The 24715-nt window shown below is 31.4% G+C and overlaps 1 protein-coding gene across 7 annotated transcripts in view; it reads right to left on the reverse strand.

Moving 5' to 3' along the window:
- LOC145277647 (fasciclin-2-like) overlaps positions 1-24715 on the reverse strand; it is a 248853-nt gene that overhangs the window by 23459 nt on the left and 200679 nt on the right. For 4 of the 7 annotated variants that reach the window (XM_080129244.1, XM_080129240.1, XM_080129241.1 and 1 more), the window contains one exon: positions 20082-20336. The exons of the other annotated variants lie outside the window; for them this stretch is intronic. In XM_080129244.1, the coding sequence (XP_079985370.1) occupies positions 20224-20336 (113 nt within the window). In that variant the 3' untranslated portion in view covers positions 20082-20223. Of the gene's footprint in view, positions 1-20081; positions 20337-24715 lie in introns of those variants that run through there. 7 annotated transcript variants of the gene reach the window in all.

The following is a 24715-nucleotide window of genomic DNA, read 5'->3' on the forward strand; positions in this document are numbered from 1 at the left end:
ATTTAAAATTTAAATTTGAAAATAATATATTGAGTTAAGCTGACAAAAAAACAAACAAAAAAACAAAAACACCCTTGAAATAATTGTTAATAACATTCAAAATCATTTCTACAATCCAACATTATTTGTTACAACTAAACGTCAGTCTATACCTGACTTGTCCACCAAGTTAAATGTCCAACACTCTTTGTTTTATTATTGTTCAGTGATATTTGGATATGATGTGCAAAATTGTAGCGATTTAGCGCATATACCGTTTATAAATGACTTTTGGTTTTGAAACTCCTCGGAAGTAAACGAGGTTATTTAATTTAAAGACCCCATCAGGTTACATTCTTTTGCTTTATCTGAAAACTCTGCTAAGATTATGTGTCTTTTACTTAATCTCTTATAATCCTTGCCAGTACATTTAAAAGAAAAAAACTCAGTTTACAAATATTCTTATTTTTTATAAATATATATATAAAAAAAATATTTTGCTTTCAGCATAAATTTTTTCTCCAACAAAAATCAGTTAATGGATATTTTTTATCTTTTGACCCACATTTTCAGTGGGAGATCCTCAAATTAGGTAACCCCATTTACTTCTGATGAGTTTCAAAGCTGGAATTCATTTGGATCGATAAATACGCTATCTCACCACAACTGTCAATAACTTTGAAAGATTCCTCTTTTGACATAGTTCGATTTTTGCCTGCGAAGGCTCTCTCCAGTTCTGAGAAATGTTTTGATAAACATTATCTTTGAGATAACGCCACAGATAAAAATTTGGGGCTGGGAGGAGAGGGAGGGGCCTAAGATCCAATGAGTTCGAAGCCCATTCATGTGTAACAGAATGCAGATGTGCATATGGCAGCCGTATGTAAATGACCGAGCCATGTGCGAGATAACGTTATGGCAAGGAAAAAGATTATAAAAAGAAGAGCATGTGCGCAAACCGAGGATCACGTTACAGAAACGGAAATAAATGTCTGTTCTAACGGAAAAAAAAATGGAGTTATTACTTGTCTTGGTTTCCTTGCGATGGGGGTCTACAGGTTAACACGTGTGTAAAACGTGCACAACGTTGCATAGGACTACACCTCCAGTCCTCGCATATAATTGAATGGTGATAAAAACGAAACCTGTCGAACATCATTGTAATTATTGGACAAATCAGACATAGACTGAAGTTTAATTGTGCCAGACAATGGTCTCTTGCAGAAAGGATTTTGAATTTTATAATTCCATGACTTTTTTTAAAGGTTCACCTTGTATGAACCTCTAAAATTGATTGAACCAATTAAACATGTTTTTATGCCCATATGAATGCTGCCACGCACATTTTATTGCAATCCCAATAACTCCACTGTAATATCCCAACATAAAACATAAAAGAATCTGTTTTTAGGTATCTTGAGTTTAGTTTTAATCATTTTTTATCCTTACCTAGAACGACAGGTCAATAAAAACATAAGCAAAATAAAAATAGCACAACAACATTTAAAAAATAAAATAAATAAAAAGTAAATAAAATAACCCCTGTCCCATCACTGAAATGTTGTATCCCTGTTCTACAAATACTTTGATGGAATGTGCTTTGATGAACTCATAACACTTGTGCCCTCTTGACGTAAAGATCCTAACTAACCTGACAAGCAGCAAAATCCCACCCCTTCATTCATTCTAGGTCCCTAGATACTGAAAAGCTTCCTAATCTAATAGTTTCTTATAATAAAATTGCAGAAAAACATTTTAAAATATTTTAGAATCACAAAGTAAAAAAAAAATGCTTTATTATTTTTTTGTTTTTCCTTTTCAATTTATTTAAAGCATAAATTTTCACAAGTTCAACTATGGAGACTAAATTATAGAAATGTATAAAAATTTTATTTATAAAAAACAACTAGTTTGTTGTATTTCTAATTTTAGGTTTTCAATATATATGCATCCGAATTGTCAGATGAAATACTATGTAACAAGACACTGTTAACAAGACATTGCTCATATTCTAATTTCTGTATTTTCACTTTATGCTTACCATGTTAAAATATTTTAGTTATCAGTGAAAAAAATCTCACAAACAAATGCATTGTTCGCTAAAGACATTTTCGTTTTTATCCTGTGGAACTATTCCCTTCATATTGAGTTACAAACGCTAACCCGAAAAGCAGCAAAACTGCACTCTTTCACTGCTGAGGTTCCTAGATATTGGAAAGCCTTCTACATTTTTTTTTTTTTTACCTCAGACTTCTCTGTTTCTCGTATCACTGACGGTACTAACCTGCAAAATTTTAAATGTAATGTGAACAGACATCTTGCTAATGAGACCACCACAATCCCCTGCTAAATATGATTCCAAATAGTAGCCTCTTACATTCAAGTGTCAATCAATATGCCTTGAATGGAGGTGAAAAAGAGTAAAAAAAATAAAACAAAAACAAACAAATCAATAGTAACTTTCGAGTTGACAGTTCAAATCATCCCCATGGGATTTCATTTTCTAGTTTGAAGCTTTTATGTACAGCACATGGCATTATTTGTCGTTTACTTTGGGGAGGTCGGCTTTGCTCATGACAGCTTAATTATAAAACTCTGGACTGTCCTGGTGTCCTTGAATCTTGTGTGTGTATATATATATATGTATATGGATATATGTGTGCAAATCAAACTGATTCGTCTATATCATATTTAAATCTAGACTAGCATGGGTGCCCGGCGTTGCCCGGGTGTTTGGAGGTGTGTGTTGAGAAAAAAAAAAAAAGCGGTAGTAGGAAGGCAGGCTCGAACCCGTACCGTGAAGGAGGAAAAGAACGGGTGAAAAAAATCTGACGTCTTTGATGTTACGACCACCGTCAAACCGGAAGTGACGTAGGTTTAAATTAAGGCTAGTCAATTGAAAAGAGGGGATGACTTTCGAAAATATCATCGAAAAAAGCGACCCCTCCCTGTAGAAATGTGCCCAGTTGAGGGTGAAGAAATTAATATTTTTAGCTAATTTTTCGATATTTGTCATCTGAAGGGTCGAACTTCAAAACAATACTGATCTTGTGTAAATCCGTCGCCTCTGTAGAAAGTTTTAGACACACATGCAAACATACATACATAGATTTATATATTGGTAGCTTAAATTTTCGACCCAAACTGATTAAAAAGCTTGCCCTATCTCTGAATACCCTTTATGTAAAATTTCAAATGTTTAGACCAGAAATTGTCTGAGTAATTTGGTCGAGACCACAGAGGTCAAATTTTTTTTGACTCCTATTATGACCCCTTACCATCAAGTTATTAAGTTAAATCCATGTCTAAGGAACCTATATCTAAAATTTCAAGTGTTTAGACCCAAAATTGGCGGAGGAGTTTGGTAGTTCTCAAAGGTCAAGTCATTAAACTTTGACCTCTTAACAGCCAAATTTCTGGCTGAAAACGGATTACAAAGATTTCCCCAAATCTCCATACCCTGTATATCAAATTTTGAGTCAGTAAACTGAAAATTGGCAGAGTTATTGCATTGGGAAATGTACACAGACAGGCAGAAAGACAGAGACTTTCACTTTTATAGATATATAGATAGATAAGACGCTTGCATGATTTAACCCTAAAGAATTGTCTGATTCAATGTTGTAACTAATACATAAGTGTTTAAATACAGTAGTTATCTGGTAGCTAAATGTTTTGGTTTCGATTCCGCTTGATGGCACCCAAGTCATATTTCTTTTAAAAACTTTTGAAATCACTTCTATATATTAGGTACAATATAATAATCAATAGAAAATTAGCCCTATAATAATAAAGACAAAGTCTGCATAAATCAAAATATCATATTTAAGCATATTTTATGATCGGGCATTATAAAAATAATGTGTTATTTCAAGTATAGAAGTTATTTAAAACTTTATTTGTGGGTAGCAAAGATTATTATTATTATTAGTAGTAGTAGTAGTAGTAGTAGTATCATCATCATAACTGATATTTAAAAGAAAGTGTGTTTCTACATTTACAATATACGGTGTTGCATGCTAGACGATATTTGACATGTTTTCCACCTATATTCGGAAACAACTTAGCATTATGAGTTCTGTCAAAATTCAAAAAATGTGTGTTTTGTTTTTGTTAAACAAGAAATAAATAGTAAGCTTTGTTAAATAGAAATCTGAAATAAAATCTTATTCATTAGAAATTTATTTTTCCTAAGCGTTGTTTGAATTTTAATTGAAAGTTGTAAGTTTAAAAAGCCAAATACAGTGTCGAATTGTTTTTTAAATAAACCTTTATTTATGCATTCATTCTTTTGCGGATTGTTAATCCCATCTATATATGAAATTTGTTGTCATTGTTGTTTCACCACGTTTCAAGTAACTCATTCTCTGGCCTTCTTCAGGTGATTAACTGCGATGGGATAGGAATGCTTAATCTTGTAACTTGTGCCCAATAATTACTGCCTTCCATAGTTGTTGTCTCACCATATTTTTGGTCAACTAATCCTCTGGCTTTTGTAAAACTATGAAGATGAAGATAACAGTCCGCAAAACAATGAATGCACAAATTATGAAACCTCATTTCAAAGGATTAAAAACGAACAAAAACATTTATGTATATGTTAATACGATAGCGTGTGTGTTATTTTGTGTGTCGCGTTTACATCTTTTTTCTTTCGAGTAACTGTCGTTTAATTGTTATGACATTTCATTTATTGTAATAAATAATTTGATCAAGAATTCTTAAGTTTTGTTTTTGGTTTCGGTTATAGCTAAAGAAACTCAAGTTTATATATATATATATATATATATATATATATATATATATATATATGAGAATAATGGAAATAGTACTTTGACGAAATAGAGAAGTAAAAAAAGGAACGAACCGAGTTATGTGTTCATCAACGTTTCATCTTTATTTCGAAATAAAGAAACGTTGCTGAACACATTACTATGTTTGTTCCTTTTTATTTCTTTCTCTTTCTCTATAGATAGATAGATTACATACATATATATATTTTTTTTCTTCATGTTTTGGGTTGGGTTTCGATCCCAGCTGATGTACCCAAGTCATATAAATATATATGTTTTTTTTTTTTATTTTTGAAATCACAACTTTATAATATATATAAGAATCAATAGAAAATTGACTATAATAATAGATATAGGAAATCTGCATTAAATTAAAATATCATATTTTAAAATAGCATATTTTATGATCGGGCTATGCCGGGCATACCTGCTAATTTATTTTAAAATTTTAAATCAACTTACTCTTTAAATGTGATATATCTAACGATTTCACAATATCTTTATTAAAAAAGAAAACAAAATATATTAAACCAAAGTTATACCTAACCATATAGCTAACATTTCAGCTGCTGTAACCTTTGACATACTTTAGGTGTCTTGCCTAACTCAGAAATCTGTATGCAATTTCAAACGAAACTCTTTATTCATTGTTCTCGACCTGTCACTCATGGCCATGTAGAAATCATAAGAAAAAAATTCATAATTGTATTCTTAGTATCTCACTTACTGAGGATTGAACCTTCACCCCCCCCCCCCCAGAAGAACGTCACTTAGAACTGATTATTACTTAACGCTTTTACCCATTCCACAACAGGATCTTATAATTCCTAATTACCATATGATGCATCGGATAAAGGTCAGAGGTTACATTGGCTGAAACGTGAGAATAACGACTAAGGTGAGAACAGTCATTCAACTAATTTGTATTAGTTAATACAATGACGAAACACGTGTCAGTGGATAATTACATTTTAAAAATTACACATTCAAACATTTTTTAACATGGTAGCTTTATTCTTATGTTGCACAGCCATATTTAATGTCAGAAATACTTAAAGAAGATTTAAGAATGTCACAAAGCTTGCTGGATCCTTGGAATTTATACTGTTGTCGGCAATTGAGATATTACAAATTTCTATTGCTACTATCGCACTATCAAACAAGCTCCAACCTCTGTCCCATCACCATAATGTTGCACCTTTATGCTTGTTTTACAAGTACTTTAATAAAATGTGCCCTGAAAAACTCATAGCATTTATGCCACCTCGAAGTATATACTTCTGACTAACCTGATAAGCAGAAAAACCTCACCCCTTCACTGTTGAGATCCCCAGATGCCAGAAAACCTAATTCAACAGCTTCTTCGCTTGGACTACTAAACTTTAGAATTTCCCTCTGTTTTCCAGTTCCCTGACTGTACTAAACTGCAGAAGTTTAAATGTAATTTATGTGAATAGACATGTCACTGCTAAACCCCCCACAGTACCCTGTTAGCAATAATCCCAAATAGTATCCGCTTATGTTCAAGTGGTGATATACTTTGATATGTGGAAAAAAAAAAGAAAAAAAAAAAGAAAACTGGAAAACATATACAATGTCATAATCAAATCGATTGCTGATTTAGTATGTCTAAAAGGAATGGCGAAAGAGTGCAGAGACAAAGATAAACAACAACGGTGATAATAAGTTTCTGAACTTCAAAATCAATCAGTTAGATAAACCAAGTAGCAAGATGCAGGAAATCATGGGAACAATTAATACATAATAGATTGCGCTCTGCTGTAGACGACGGAGAATAATGTTTGATGATTATTACTGGAATTATTAACAGAATTGAAACTGTGGTATTAACTCTAAGAAAAGTTTAACAGGCTTCCTCTGAAGGAGGAAGTTTCATGGAAGTAAGAAATTCACAAGTAGTCCCCAGTTGCATATACAAGTATATCCCTGTTAAGGGAGATGACAAAATTTGGTTTTGCAACTCTTGCAGGGAGGTGTCGACGTCCCTCTACACACAGTGCCTGGAATGCCCACATTGATCACACATCTGACCAGGCTCAATATTGCTTAAAAAAAGCATAGGAAAACAATATACACGTATGTGACTATTTGAAAAATAAAAAAAGAATCATGCAGCATATGCAAAAGACATTCAAAGGAAGAAAACGTGGGGGAAATAGTTAGGCACATCTCGTTGCAAGTTTTTTTCTTTTCTTGTTAGTTCAACAAATTTAAAATCTTCACTCTTCTGAAAATGCTCACTGATCCAAATGAAACCGGTAATGCTCTCATTTTTGATGATTTATTGCTGTGTTTAAATAGTTTTTCTCTCATCTGTTTTCACATGTCCTTTCTCAACAGCCTTTCTTGTGTGTGTGTGCGTGTGTGTAAAGTAGCTTGCAAAATGACTTGATGGATCAAAGAACACTGGTAAACCTTCCCAGCCTTCAGGTTGTAATCAAAGTGTAGTACAGAGTACTCTCCCAAGAAAATCCATTAATCATTAATAAAATTCATACTTTTTGTAATTCAGCCATATTTGGTAAAAATAAACTTTAATCTATGCTTGATTGTCCATCATGTTTAAGGCATGAATGTCGAACGGTCTTCATTTTGTTGCCATCCAATAAACACAGATGTAAATAATTTGAAAAATTGTCAATATGTCTGCCCTAATTTAGACTGTCATAGTCCTTTTCATTTCAAGAATAGACATTATCTGAGATAATTCTATAAATAAAAGTATGGCAGTATGGAATGAAGGTCTGGTGAACATGAAATCAATTCAGGATCACACTGCCTACTGATGAGACAATTACTAAGGTGCCCCCTCATATCATTAAATAGTAATAAAATAAAGACTGTCAGACACACATGAAAAATTTGATGGACAAGTCAAGCATAGGCTGACGTTTTTCAAATGAAATATTGGATTACAGAAAGGTTATGAATTTTCTTAAGTCTGTGTGTAACATTTTTGGGGTGTCAACCTATGTTGTGTCTTTGGTCAGAGTAGGAGACACTCTTCACAACCGATAATTTTTAATTTCATCCCAATTCAAAGTTTACATTTTTAAATAGCTGAATGTTATTTGCACTAAAAAATCGATCTGGTATCCAAGTTTGTCCTCATCAGGACACAAATAAATAGGGACTCTTTAAATAACTTGTAAGCATTCATTTATGAAGATAAGGCTTTTATACTTGGCAATTTTTTAGATGAGGATTCATAATTTGTATTATTCAGACTACTGTTCTCATCTTGGATGTTATTCTCACATTTTGGTCGATGTAACCCACTATGTTCAGGTGCACCTTGCTGGAATCAGTAATCTATATGAAATTTCAAACAGAATCCATTATTTAATCCACATGGACATGCAGTATAATGGATGAAAGTGTTAAATAACCATCTCTCTCTCTCTCTCTCTATATATATATATATATATATATATATATATATATATATATATATATATATATATATATGTGTGTGTGTGTATATTCGCTTTTTGTGTATGTCTGCAAAAGGCTTTTTTTGTCGGCCTTCTCGCTCGGCTCGCTCCTTAAAACTTTTTATATCACGTCTAAATCGTAGTATCTACGACTTAAGAATGGGGGTTGCGTGTGTATTTAATTTGCCCAACTTTTACCAGCTCACCACGTCTTCAAAAAGTGAATGATGGAGCGGGGGAAACAGTAACTGGCTTACAGCGCAAAACTGGGTCAAACATCACGCCACTTCTTCGCACCAGTATATTTCACTTTATAAACCGCTTATCAGTTCCTCTTCCCTCGTGGCCAAGATGGTTAGGCACCTGGCTTTTTTCCCCCCTTTCGTTTCCACCGTTTCGTCAAGGCTTCGGGGTTCAATCCTACCTTCCTACTAAAACTTTTTTTTCTTTTACACCTCCAAACACCCGGCCAACGCCTTTTCTTTTTTAACACACACACCTCCAAACACTCGGAAAACGCTGTGTACCCCCGCTAGTCTATTATATAAATATGACCTGTCTGTTTAAATGTATGTATGTCTGTCTGCCTAAAACTTTCGACAGAGGCGACAGATTTTCATGAGATCGGTATCATTTTGAAGCTCGACCCTTCGGACAACAAATATCGAAAAATTAGCTAAAAATATTAATTCCTTCACCCTCAATTGGGCACTTTTCTACAAGGAGGGGGTCACTTTTTTCGCAAATATTTTTGAAAATCATCCCCTTTTTTTGATTGATTAGCCTTTGCTACTTCCAGTTTGGCGATAGACAGAACGGCAAAAACGTCACCTTTTTTTTTTTCCTACTTTGCAGTACAGGTTCGAGCCTGCCTGCCTACTACCCCCTCCCCCTTTTTCCATCAACACAAACCTCCAAACACCCAGGCTAGTCAGTTCTAAATGACTGTCTTGCAGAGGTTGATACCTCTATTCTTACTACAGGTGTTAATTATAAAATAAAAATTAAGATTTCTACTTGGTTATGGTTAATGGAATGAGAACAATCCACATCTGTTGATTAAATAAAACATTTAGTTTTAAATTTTGTATATATTCCTCAAAGTCAGAAGATACATTAGTGAAAACATTGTGAGAATAACAGTAAATGTGAGAATAGCATTAATAGTTAGATTAATCCAAGAATTCTACAGTCATAGATTGACCAAATATTTTTTCTCCATCTTATCTTGCTAATATATTTTCTGTACCTTTTTCATAATTGAAGGCTAACAACAATGTCTCTCTGACCAATTCAAGTTTTTCAAGGAAACTGACAAGATCATCAGAAGTAACACAATATTATATCAATGTTTTCCTTCTTCTAGACTAGTTGCCATAAAGATTCTTTGAGCGTCTACTCTAATATTTAACGACTAGCTGGAGAGAGGATAGATGGATTGGAATTTTTTCAAGAGATGCGATGACCAGCTTAGGTTAGAATAAAGTAATTCACAATGTGACTGAGTTATAAACAAGAACTAGTTCAACCTACCAAAAAGGTTATGGTCATATCAGTCAGTTAAGAGTATTGATGAAAAAGATACAATGGCTCAACAGAACTTCAATATAACATGCTAAGTATGCCATTCATACAAATAGCCACTGGACCATTTTAATTTATTAAAAAAGTCAAAGAAAAGCTTCCTCAGTTATAGACATCACAAGTAATGATGCCTGTATGAGGAATCTATAATAAAGCAAGGGTTTCACAATCTCCAATTGCACTCCTAAACCTGCATTGTTTGAATCCAGTGGACTGAAAACAGTGGTAGGATAAACAAAGAAACATTTGTGTTATTTCTAGAGATTTCCTTCTCATTGATTAGTTGCCTAACCAAGGTTGGAGTGTCCAATCTATCCACCTACTTAATCTATAGTTCAATAGATGAGATAAGGGTTCATACCATTCCCAGAGATTAGTGAAATTAAGAGGCACGATAACAATTAAAGCTATCTCCCTAAAAAAGGGGGCATGTGATTGGATTAAAAATAAAAACTGCTCCAGTGGAATAGGATCTTTTCTACTTTGAAAACAGAACAGATCTTAAAGTGGCGTGATTTAGTGGATATAGTGTTTTGTTTTTATTTAAATTGAATAAAAATCTAGATTGGAACAGATACAGTAAATCAATTATCTGTTGCTTTTGATGATGGTTCAGTATTCAAGACGACCCCTTAAAAAGAAAAAAAAAAAAAAAAATTCAAAATGGAAAAAGTAACGCAATGCAATATGAAAACTGAAAATTATTTTTATTTCCAAAAGGCTTTGACAACGTTCATTTCTACCAGGACATTGCTTCACTCATTTAAAAAGAAAAAAAAAAAAAAAAAAAAAAAATTAAAATCAAAAAGGTTGGGCATAGAGAGGCAGCCTTGCAGTTAAGAGCTGATTAGATCCAGGCTGATGTCGCTATTGAACCACTTCTTGATAACACTCGACAAAACTTAATACAGAAAGCACATAACTCATATGAGGTGGAAATGTCATTTACGTAGATCATGAAGGGGGGGGGGGTAACAAACAGAAAAAAAAAATATATATATTAAAATTTTATTTAATGACATGCTTAAAAAAATTGCATTTAACATGAAGTTCTGGTTTCGATCTGTATACAAACATGCATTTATATTTTCAAAACCTGTGGCAGAAAACTTAAGTAAACACAACACTCTTAGAGGTTACCATATTTTCTCCAAAGTTTATTAACGCTTTCTTTTCAGGCAGTAGATCATATATACATTGTTATATGTGTCTACATATTTAAATATGAACTTCTCGTTAAATACAATCCAATTACTTTCAATATCTATATATTCTTGTTTCAGTATTTACTTCAGCAGTGCTCAATACACGAGTAGAGCTTAGTATTATATATATATATATATATATATATATATATATATATATATATAGCAAGTGAGCTACACAAAAAAACTGGGTTCCATTCCAAAAAAGAATTCATACAGGACACCGATTGCCTGATGAAATCCTATCGAGGAACAAAACATGAACGTTCTGGTGTAGCTCACTTGCTATAAGTTTACTGTTATATATACGAGACAACAGACCATTTCTTGTTCTGTTTTTATGGCATACTTTTGGTTTGTTTCCTTTTCAAAAAGACAAGTACCTCTCGAAATTATCAAAAACATTCACCATCTGAGTTATGTGAAAGATTTTGAAAAATAAATAGATATACAAATATTTATTATCTAAATGCAACCTATGTTCGTTTGTTTTTAATTCATGCGTCGCATCACTTCCATCATTCCGCTATCCTACATTGCTAACAGCATCTTATACACTTTATTTATTTACCAGCAATGCCTCAAGCAAACTACTTTTCCTTATATATATATATATATATATATATTATATATATATATATATACACACACACACACACATACATACATACATACATACATACACATACAGTGTATTAGTCTTTTGGATCAATAAAACCAGGAGGTTGAGTAAATAATTGGTGAAAAACTAGCAATCATCAATCTAGTTTTCAAACTTAGATCTGTGTATACTATCGCTTGTATTGAGCACTCTTCCCTTATAAATATAACTAAGACAACTATATATATATATATATATATGTGTGTGTGTGTGTGTGCGTGAGAGAGAGAGAGAAAGTGCTTTCTGCATCAGTTCTGAAAAAATGCTTTAGAAGGGACAAGAACATAAAATATATATTAAGTGTACAATCCTCATATCATCACCAACAAAGAAAATTTTTTTTTCAAAAACAAAGTGACATCATTTGAGAGAGAGAAAGGAGGGGATGGGGGGAAGGTGGCCATTGAAAAAAAAAAAAAAATGACTGTCATGCATAATAGATAAGTATAGTAAGATATGACTATACTTATCAAAATCTTAAAAAAAAAAAAATCACAAGGGATGTTGATGGGTTGAGAAGACTATAAAAATAGCAACGGCACAAACAGTCGCAGGTCACATTCACTGAATCGTTTGACTGGAATGTTAGACTGGGAAGTTTTCAGCTTTACATATACACGTGTGCACACGCAGAGAGAGAGAGAGAGAGAGAGAGAGAGAGAGAGAGAGAGAGAGAGAGAGAGAGAGAGAAAGAGAGGATAATAAAGTACTAACAAAACATAGCACTTAGCTCTCATTTACAAGTTTTGCTTTTGTAATAGCCAATGAGAAATATATATATATTAGTTTGCAAGAAAATTTAAAAAAACAAAAAACAATATATGCTGAAATTTGTAAAGTTTGTGTTTTAATTATTAGACTGAATCAACTTTTAGCTAGATATCCAGAACAAATTATAAGTATATTTTATTGGGGAGTGAAAATTTTCGGAGATCCTATCACCTTCTTCAATAAGCAATGAAATAAGCATCATTGTACACTCTTCCTTGTTTATCTTTCTTTTTTTTTTTTTTTTTTTTAATTTGAAAATAACAGAAACAGAATAGAGCTTACTACAATATTCCATTCTGGACTGAAGAAAATGACCGGGCCAGCAAAACTTCTCACTTATATATTTATATATCCAACGAAGGAATGGGTGGAGACTAATTGTAAAAAAATAAAAATAAAATGAAATAAAAACAAAAACGATGACAAATTTCTGTATTATATTGCTTTTTATTTTCTCATAGGCAGAGTGTATATGTATATATATGTACACACACATATATATATACACACACATACAGTTTACTTATTTAATTTTTTTTATTATTTGAGGATAAGATGAGATGCGTACTTACAAAGTAACAGGAGATATACATATTGCATAATATACACAAATACACATTGATGGCTATAGGTAGTTAAGTAGAGAGAGGGGGGCAGAGAGGGTATAAAGACAGAAAAGCAATTTTTTTTTAAAGTTTTTTTTTTTTGTAAAATTTTAAAATTCTCTCAAACGTGAAGCAAGAATGCTGATATAATTGTATTGCTAAAATAATTACTCGTAATAGAAAAAAAATGGTGAGCGTTTGATTTTTTTTTTAAAATCATGTTTTGTAAATGAAGGGATTTCATTCAATTTCGTTTAAAAATTAATTTTTGAAAAGAAATAAATTATTAAAAACAAATTCATTACATTTTGTACAACATATTAAAAAAAAAATAATTATCCTCATTAAATGAGAAACGCAATTCAACAAAAAATCTTAACAGGCTTAAAAGATTTCATTCTGTGTGCTCTTCGTCTTAACCAATTTACTTAACCTAAACATATGGCCACTTTGTACTATAACGGTCTCATATATGGGACCTTTTGACCTTTGCACAAAATAACACTAAACTTAAATCATCTACTTTTAAGCATTTTCATTAGCTAATTAAAAGAAAACAATACTGAAAATGCAATTCCATTGGCCAATCAAATTTAACTTGTAATCCAATCAAATTAAAGTTCAATGAAATGAAGAAGACCTGCCACACTGGAACATATTGTGGGGCAAATACTTAATCCACAAGAAATTAAAGATTCTAACCAAACTTTTTTTTTTCTTTTCTTCCAGATTTAGCGGAAAAATGAACTCTATTTCATTGTTTCCTAAGTCTAGCACTTGTGAACTCTGAATTACCCAGGCGGTTGCAAAAAGGACAGAATGTGGACGGGTTTAGATGGAGAAAAAATTAACTTTAAACTTCATCCATTGTTTCTCAAATTTAAACAGCAAATGAAATTGCATTTTAAGTGTAGTGTTTCTTTAATTAGCCAACAAAATTGTTTTGAAGTAGTTTAAGACTTGGGTTAATTTGGACAAAAATCATGGCGTCTCACATTTTAGATCACTAAAATGAAAAAGTGACAAACATCTTAACTAATGACGAGAGACTGAGAGATGTCAGACCCACCCACCTCCAAATTGGTTAGGGTCATCTGTTTTGTGACAGTCCTTTCGTTTTTGTGGTGGACTATTCAATGCTGAAACAATACCTAATACAAATGTTTTTATTAAAAACAAATTTTTATTTTACCCTTTGCGAGGAGAAGGCGAGGGGAAAATACTTTCCACCCTAAAAGCGTTATCGAACATAACAGATCTGACAAGATTTGAACCCAGTTCACTAATTATGTAGCCAGTGTCTATCACATTACCTCCCATTCCCCAAAGAAACTGGAGCAAATAAAAAAAATAATTTAAAATTTTTTTATTTTTTAAAGATTCTAAATAGATTTTAAAAACAAACACATTTATATATATATATATATATATATATATATATAAAGAAATACATAATCATCTCAAAGAATAATCGACTGGATAGTTTCATTTTATTGAGAGTGATTTTTTTTTTAATAAAATTTTTTCTTTTGCTTAAAAAGCCAAAAGATGTGTGTAATGGCTGCTTTTAGCTATCGATCATCGATAATTAGTTAACAATGAAATTGTTAGCCAATTTTGTCAATAAGACGGATTTACAGACAGGCCACTAATGGTCATGGTATAAAGAACACAAGATAAAAAATAAATGGACGCTTATACAATAGGATTAAATAATAAAAGGGTGAAATTGTGATGAGGAAAGAAAGGCAACAATACAAAGGATTTCATGACAACATCGTTAGCAAAAAAGCAAGTTTTAATATGAAATTTGCTGTGCAACGCATTCAGACAAGCTTTCAATTCATTATGATAGGAAACATTCGTCATCTGTCGACACATAAAAACGCCTCAAAATAAACAATCCAGAAAGAATGTCGTCATTTGAAATTTTAAAATGAAGACCACGTTTATTTTATATATATATATATATATATATATATGTATTCAATATAAAGTAGCAGACAAAATAATTCGCTAGTAACATGTAAAGACTTCGAACAAGAGAGCATATTTGTAATTGATAATACGGATGTGGATTAGAAGTTTTGATAATGTTTGTTTTTTTTCTTCCATGATTTGAGAAATATTGATTAAGAAATAAATTATTTTTTTTAAATTGTAACTAGGAGTTCGTTAATCCCCCAAAAAGGGGAAACTAAAGGAGGAATATACACATATACATATGTTTCCAGGCACATAAAATGAACAAACACCTAGAAAACTCATTTTTTTTTTAATCAACACACATGCACACACGCACACACAAAATTCAAAGTTATTTACATTTATATGCTATTTGGCCTACATTGACAAAGGTTGGAGTTGTGGAAACGAATCTTAAAACATTGACATTACATTGTCAGCTTAAGCCAAGTAACACTGGATGTGTGTGTGTGTGTGTGTGTGTGTGTGTGTGTGTGTGTATATATATATATATATATATATATATATATATATATATATATATTCAACATTTTTTCAGTTAAGCAAACATTGTTAAAAATAACAAAGCTTTTACTTAATTATACCTTTCAATTTTTTTTATTTTCTTATCTTTTTCTTTTAATCAATGTAAAAAAAAGTTCCATATATATATATATATATATATATATCAAATGTTTTCGATTCAAATTGAAAACATTCTTGATGTATATAGTATTTATAGTATATTTTTTATTTTAACACAAAAAGGATAAGAAAAATTGTAAACAAAAAATATAAAAAAGTATAATTAAACAGATTTGTTATTTTGAACAATATTTGCTTATATATAATTTTTGACACGCACAAATATAGCTAATGAATGCATACAATCAGCCACTAGAGCGAGATAATCAGAACTTTTCATTGTTATTCTTCCTATATAATAAATCGCAAAGGTCTGTGGAGTTTGAAAACGTTTCCACAGATTGGAAGGTTGGTGGATTTGCATATGTTAAAAATAAAGCTTTTGTATGGAGTATTGCCAAACCGAACATAACTAATTGGCGAGACAGGTAGTCACAGTATTTAGAAGAAGAATAAGAAAAAAATAACAAGAATAAAGAAATCGCTTTCGACTTGACATGATCTGAGCACCTGAGGTATTGGAAAGTTAATGGACAAAAACAATTTATATTAGATTGGTACGAACAAGGATAGACAGATTGATTGATATAAAGAAAGGATATAAGTGTTTCTAGTTAGACATATTTATTAAGGGTGCAAGGCGCAAATAAGGAATATTAAGGGGAGAGAGAACATGTTGAAATTATTGAGAAAAATTGAATTGAGTGACTGAAAGAGGAAAACTTTAAAGTGAAGATGAGAAGAATTATTTACTATTAGCCAACGCATACATTCATCAATTTATACAGACATAAGTTTGTAAATCGGGTCACTTTGTGTGGATGGGTCTCATTAGGCTTATAAGGGAGCTAATCTAAGAGAAACAAAAACTTAAACCATCACTGCATTGTGACCATACCCATTCATAGGAAAGGTTTCAGGAGTAAACCATATCGAAAAATTTAGAGCTAGAGTCCTCAATGAAGTTTAAGATTTGTACTGAGTGCATCCTCATAATCTTGCGAATCAGAAGCATGGCAAGATATCGATCAGGTTATTAAGTAATTAGTTAACCAGCAAATAGATTTTTTTTAATACACACAAGCCATTTTATTTATTATACCTATGTAACACTACAATAATAGAGTGACAACAGCAGAGTGTGCATAGGGAATGAAAGTTACTCCTGTAATAGAAAGCAATCATTTTTATTAACTAGAATGGAAATTGTATCCAAGTTTTCTTTCATTATTTTAAGCAGAACATTATGTACATCAAGGATTATTATTATTATTATTATTATTATTATTATACAAAGGCTTGGATTGGAAAAAAAATTCAAATAATGCTTGTATCAGAGCTGGAAATATCTACTTATTAATATAATTACATAAACATCTGTTATATATTATGGTAAAATATTTATTTTTTTGGTTTTTAGGTAAACATATTTTTACAAGAAAAAAAAAGGTAATATGGTACAAAATTGCTAACCCTCATGCCTCCCCAAATGCTACACAATATTTTTTTTCAGTCTTTAACATAACATTTCATGAAATCAAATGGTTGCAAAAATGGGGGAGACAGTTATTTTCATTTGTATTGTGACTGAGTTAGGGCTGATGTTTGGGTTAAAGAAGGACATGTACTTTTTATGACTTAACATGAATGTCAACATGGAACGATTTCTCGTTCCGTAGCAATATTGATGCAAACTAGAATAAAATTTAAATTAAATTTCAACTTAAAAGTCATAAAAAAAAAAATGCATTTCATTCCTACTACTAACCCTAAGTCTGAGTCGCAATATTAAAAAAAAATCTCCCTTTTTTTGAGAGAGGGGTGCACAGATAATTTCATAAGATAGTAAGTTTCTTCATCCCCCCACACTCTCCCCAAAATATCGCATGACTTAACATTTGTGGGTTCAGCAATTTGATATCTTGATATTACTAGACCATCGAAAAGAATTTAAAAAAAAGAAAAAGAAAAAAAAGATAAAATAAAAGTCAATTTAAATCTACTCAAATTGGTTATAAATGTTTTAAAAAGCTAAAAGAGAAAATAAATTACTGAAAAAAATAAAATAAAAAATAATACTCGATTATTAAGCAAAAATTTAAATCCTATAAAAACCACTCTAGCTTTGGTCATGGCTGATTCAAAATGGCATTATTTTTTTAATTTAAAGAAATCCATTTGACCAATTATCATTGGTTATTTGAGGTTCTTTTATATATTTTTTGGTTTGAAACGTTCAAAAGTGAGAAATAGTAAGGGTTAAAGAACAAGCAGAATTTGTGTCTAAAGAGCAGAACACATCTTCCACAATTATTTGAGGCGGATCAGACTTTCTGCAGTTTCTCATCTGAACACCTGAATACACTTTGGAACCAACATATGTTTAGATAAAATATTCTACAACTTAGCACATTCTTTCAACCAATGATAGATTATATTACATAAATTTGCTAAGTAAATAGTGCCGAAACAAATTGCTAGTTTATTTTTTTACCCTCCCCCTTCCCCATAAAATCAATATACTGTGAAAGAGTGCATTTCTGCTAAGAGCAAAATTGTTTGCTCGAAATCAAGCAGAAAGTCTTTACCTATTAATACAGTGGGTAATCAAATATTTTTAAAAATTATTCTAATAACTGATGATTCAACAAACTGATGAAGATGAAATAGCTTTTCTCATCCTCGTTAGAGAGAAAATACTTACTACCCTGCACTAGATGCATATATAGTAAAATGAAAATCAAACTTTCTGACTTTATAAGAATTACTTTATGAAAGAAACAACCTGCATTTAATTAATGGTAAAATATTTTTGTAATAATCCAAAGAACATTTAGATCAAATTGTTACCTAAAAAATAACGCACTTGTAATTTTTAGTTTATTTATTGAAAACCTCAAATCTAAAATGTTTTGTAAGAAATGGACCTGACTAAAATAGGTATGCAAATACAAATGAGGAAGAAATTAGCTGATGAATTTAAAAAAAAAAAAAAAAAAAAAAGAAATAAAAGAGGAGTGATGAAAGAAAATGACTGCAGGTGTAGGTGGAAGTGGGTAGAGGGAGTAAGATTCTTTTCTAACTAAGCTATATTCCTACCTTTATCATGCAAGTCAAAATACCATATCCCATGACATAAAAAAATAAATAAAACAGGTGAGGGCGGAGGAAGACAAAGAAAAATAGGGAAACATAGAAAAAGAAACAAAATTCATGTGTGTGTAACCAAAGTGAAAATAAGAATCAGTGCAAAATGACAGAATAATTTGAACGAAGGATTTTAACAGAAGTCATGATTTGATTCAATATTATGTTCAGGAAACGCTTATTGGTTGAAATCATGATGCTAGGGTCACATTTGTTTTTTGTTCCAGTCTTTCTTTTTTTTTTTTTTTTTTTTTTTTTCTTATTTCCATTTTTGTACAATGTCGGATAATAATCCTCCAAATATGCCACACACACCTTTCTATGCATATAAGAATAAAATTTGACAAAGTAAAACAGGGAAATGGACAAATCACAAAATATAAAAGACAAAATCAAATTTCAAATACATCAGTAGACTAATATTTCGTTTCTATTTTTTTTTGAGCTCTAATTAAAAAGAAACAAAATATTCATATACTATCATGGTATTTTTGTCTTTTATACATTGTGTTCTGATGACTTTTGCTGGAACCAAACTAAAAATTGGAGGTTGTTATTTACCTTAAAGAATATACATACATACATACATAAACTAATAATTGTATACACGTGCACATACATACATACATACATACATACATACATACACACATAAATTCAGAGTCCAGACTGTAAGAATAGGCCAATTGAATAAAAGAACATTTCATCTTCTGTCATCAGTATCATCATCATGTGATGTGCACATAAAAACACGTAATACAAGAAAAGCGTGCAGAGAACATTCTTCCAAGAAGATGATTTTAGAATTGGGAGTTGTCTCCAGAAAAAAAAAAAAAAGAAAAAAAAAGAAAATAATAATAAAAAAAAGATTTTGGAAAAAAGTTTCTTTGTCATTCCAGGTTCATAGAAAGTTTAATTTTTTTTTTTTTTTAAGATTTTATTTATTTATTTTTTTGTTAAAGTTCTATTTTCAGTTTTTTTTTTATTTTGCTTTTTTTTTTTAAATCATTGAGACAAAGATGTATATTTTTCTTTCCATTTTCGAATTTTTTTCAATCCAATTTAATTTTTGATTATAATTTCTCCCCAGCCCTTCCCCAAAAATAAAAAAAAAATTAAAAAAATCTTTCCCCGTCATTTTCCCATTCCGTAATTTGATGGTTGCTTTTTTTTTTTCCTTTTTTTTGTGATTTAGTTTGATGTATTTTTGTCTTAGATCATTTTTGCTGTTGTTGTTGCTGTTGTTGTCGTCGTCGTCTTATTAATGTCTCTTTCTTTCTTTTTTTTTTTTTTTTTTTTTTTTTTTAAATATTTGGTATCTTGTTTGTTTGTTAAAAGGGGAGAAAAAAAAAAAACAAAAAACAGCGGGCCGGGCGGATAGACGGGCAACGGGTGCGGGATGTTGGCTGTCACTCAGACAAGTGTAACCAGAAAACACAAGAAGAAGGCATTCAGGGCCATTAACAGACCAGTAGTTTGGTTGATACACGGAACACTGGAACTTTTGACATTGTCAATTTTATCCACTGAAAAGAACAGAAATAAACACGTCAAAAAAGGGTGTTCGGAAAATTTAAAGTTTCTTTTTTTTTTTTTTTTTTTCAAAAGAAAATAGGCGTGAAGAGCAGCATCAGGAGGGGCATAGATATGGGGTGAGGGGTTTAGAAAAGGAAGGAGTGGGTAGGGAGTCAAAAATGGACACAGTCAGATATCTGCACTTTTCAAACAAAATCTGTGGGGTAGAAGTTCAAAGGTCGATGTAATACAACCAGGCAGAAGAATAGCACATTTTATTAGAAGAGTAAAAGACTTAGACAATTGTTTTTCTTGAAGCTTTGAAAACCAAAAAACAGGAAACAAACAAAACCTTATGGAATGAGATGATTATTAAAGAAACATTGTCTTTCTCTTGAAACTTCAAAGAAACGCAGTTCATACGCACACACATAAACAGAAAAGAAAAAGGGAAGAAGCTAAAAATAATAGAAATTCATGCAGACATGCACACACAACTGTAATATGAAAGACTGAATTTTCCTCTCCTTAAAAAAGTGATCAAATCTGCAGGTTAACATAAGCTTTCGCTTATTTACTTCTAGCATGATTACCCAGCGTGAAGAGTTAAAGTGTGTTAAAAAAAAAACAACAAATAATAAAAACTAAAAATATCGACCCCTTCCCCTGGAATATTTCTGTTGATCCTCAAAAGAATGAAAATAAAAAAAGAAAGCAATAAATGTACATATATATTTTCTAAAGCAATGGTAAAAAAGGATACATCAACTATGTGGATATGTCTTATGTAGTTTATGACTTCATTGGAAAAACAAATAACTTTAATAGAAATGCACTAGTACTAGTATATCCAACTATTCTCTTTCACATTTATCTATTAGTCCTTTCTCACTTGACTAAAGCACAATGATAGAGCGAAAATCGGCAATATGAATCTGAATAAACCCAACTTATTAAATCGGCAGCACAAAAGTCATCCTAAGGATGAATCGGTTACACTGTTCTGATTGCGCACAGTATTCAACTCTCTTGGGTAAACTGTTGCAAAAGCATTAATGTCTTGAATAACAGGAAGTTTGGCTAGCCAAGGAAAACTTGGAAGCAAACGAGTTGACAAAATCATACATGATACATGCAATAGAAAGAGCAGTGTAAAAGGAGAATCGATATTCAGTTTCACATTTTTTGACAATTTTGTTGGTTCTTTTAGTATTTCATGAGAAAATTTTGTATTGCCTTAGAATCATGGACAAAGTGATATTCAGAGATAATTGACCCGCTGAACCACAAGGACTGGAAAGTGAATTTGCAAAATGTCTGAAAACGTTAAATGAAGAGAGAAAAAGAAAATTCCAGAGTGTATGTTGGATTTTTCCATCCTGAAGCGTTTGATTGTGAGTTATACTGAAATTGATGAATTGTGCCTCAGCCACCAGAGCTCCAAACATATATATATATATATATTAGTTTTGATGATCTTACTAAAATGGTGCATCCACAGAATTACAGCCATATACAGCATTGCATATTCCATTATGACACATGTAAGAGACACAAAACTGTGTGGAGGGGAACTGATATTCAGTTTTAAATTGTTATTAGTTCAGTTCTTTGATTATTTCATAAGAAAATTTTGTATTTCTTTAAAATTCACAGAGACTGCAACCTTTTGTCTTTTCTTCTTCTAAATACCCTAGATTATTTGGTATAATAGAGTCTATTAATATGCAGGGAGACTATGGTTCAATTTTGCTAGAGTCACATCAAAGCTCCTTACTATATGCTCGGCATTATATAATAAGAATAATGGGAGTAAGTGGAGTAATCTATGAAAAGGATACTTCAGGTCACCCTCAACTTTGGTCCATTTAATTAAAAAAAATTTTCATTTTAAATATATTTGCTTTTGTATGAAGCTACATCATGTAGAGAATTCAGTGAATGTATTTTTAATGATTTAGAGCCATTTTCAGACAACCTTTCAAAAATGACATGTGTCAGGAAAATTTGGAGAAAAAAAAAACAAACACAAAAATGTAAATGCTGAAGTGACATTGAAGAGTTCCACTTGAGGAAAAGAAACCCGCTAGTTGAAAAAAGCTGAAGCACAAGCACACATTCCTGCCTAACTAAAGGCTGACTTAACATTAAATTGACAAAGAAAACCATTAATCTGAACATTTTTGAAACAATCATTGGCAAAAATCTGCGTATGGTTGTCTTGTAAGTGTCATTCTATCAAAAAGTTAAGTTTCTGTTTGGAATTTGAGGAAATTCTTTTCCCCTCCATAACCATGTTGCTTAATTCTGCGACTCAATCTCTTGGAAGTACTCTGAATCAAACTGGCACAAAAACCCATACATAGACACATAAGAGTGACCTTGTCTGTGTATGTGTGTGTGTGTGTGTGTGTGTGTGTAGAAAGGCCTCTACAAAATTATTCTATCAATGTTTGGTCTACAGACTTGAAATTTGATATATAGGGTATTCAGACTTGTGGAAAAAATTCGATTTGGTTTTTAGCCAGAAAAAAAAAAAAGAAGAGCTGCTACTGAGTTAAATTATGTTTGACATAATGTGTATCTTCTATGTATGCATCAGTTACTATATATTATATATACATATATGAAAATGTATATGGCAATTAAGTTACACAGAATTTTTTGCATTTCAAGGACTCATCAAGCTAGTGCATGGAATTGATGCTACTGGAAGTTTATATATATATATATATATATATATATATATATATATATATATATATATATATATATATATACACACACACACACACATGTCAATTGACCAATCTGAGTCCTTGTTATTCTCGCTCTAGTTGTCAACAGCCATATGGTTGGGCTTTTAGCAGATAAATTTTTGGTTGACTTATACTCCACCTCTCTTTTTGTTTATTTTTGGAGAGGAGTGAGCCATGTTTCTTTGTGTATTAAAAGGTGACCGCTTTTAACTCGAGTTAAATACGTTTGCTTAAATTTTTGTTTATATTTTAGATGTTATGTTTATTGCTTTTTTTTATGTATTGTTGTCCTCAAGTGCAGTTTATTTTGTGTACACAGTTGTTTGTTATTTTGCTTCTGTAGTTTAATAATTTGGGGATTATATATATACTAGCAGTTCAGCTCGGCTTTGCTTGGGCCCTATGCACTGAATACACTTAATGTAAGATTTCAAATGTTTAGACCAAAATTTGTCTGAGTAATTTCGTAGAGACCGCAGAGATAAATTTTAAAACTTTGACCCCAATTTTGATCCCTTAACATTTATTATTTTGGTCTCAAATCAAAATAAAAAGTTTTACCTATGTCCAAGTTACCTACACCTAAAAGTTCAAGTCTTTAGACCCAAAATTGGCGGAGGAATTTTTTTTAAGGAGAGGAAGAATCTGCAAAGGTCAACTCTTTCAACTGACCTTTTGGCAGCCAAATTTTCGCCCCAAAACTGATTAAAATACTTGCCACATGTCTGAATACCCATTATATATAAATTTCAAATGTTTAGACCAAAAATTGGCTGAGTAGTTTGCTAGACACCGCAAAGGTAAAAATTTTTTAACTTTGACTCCTTGGCAGCTCAAATTTTCCACCCAAACCAATTAAAAAAAGCTTGCCCTATCTCTCAATACTCTTTATGTAAAATTTCAAGTGTTTAAACCAGAAATTGACTGAGTAATTTAGTAAAGACCGCAGATGTAAATTTTTTTTTAACTTTGATCCTAATTTTGACCTCTTAACATTTATTTTTTTGGCTCAAATCAAATTAAAATGTTTGATCCATGTCCAAGTAACCTACATTTAAAATTTTAAGTCTTTAGACCCAAAATTGGTGGCGGAGTTTGGTAAAGTTTTCAAAGATCAAATCATTAAACTTTGACAGCCAAATTTCTGGCCAAAAAACCGCTTAAAAAGATTTTCCCAAATCTCAATACTCCTTATGTCAAATCTCGAGTTTCTAGACAAAAAATTGACAGAGTTATTTGGTAGGGAAATGTACACAGACATTTTCATATATATATATATATATATATATATATATATATATATATATATATATATATATACACACTTATATGGCCACCGGGTGTTGCATGAAGCAAAAGTGTAATATATTTCTATCAAAACTGCTTTCTCTTTGTCCTTTCCTGTCTCCTGCTTTTCCCTTGCCTAGTCCATTCCTCTCTAGCTGGACGTAGACAACTATCCTTTATAATACATTCCTCAAGTAATGAGTCTTCATTTCCTTTCTAAATTAGTATATAATAACACCGACTCTCCCTCCATGAAACCTGGCCCAGTTGATCCCCAGAGAATCAATAAGTTTTAGATATTATTCATCCAAGGCAACACTGAGCAAGAATATGTGTCTTTGTGA

The sequence above is a fragment of the Euprymna scolopes genome, chromosome 6 (assembly GCF_053919585.1).
Source record: "Euprymna scolopes isolate OS-2025 chromosome 6, ASM5391958v1, whole genome shotgun sequence".
Taxonomy (NCBI): Eukaryota; Metazoa; Mollusca; class Cephalopoda; order Sepiida; family Sepiolidae; genus Euprymna; species Euprymna scolopes.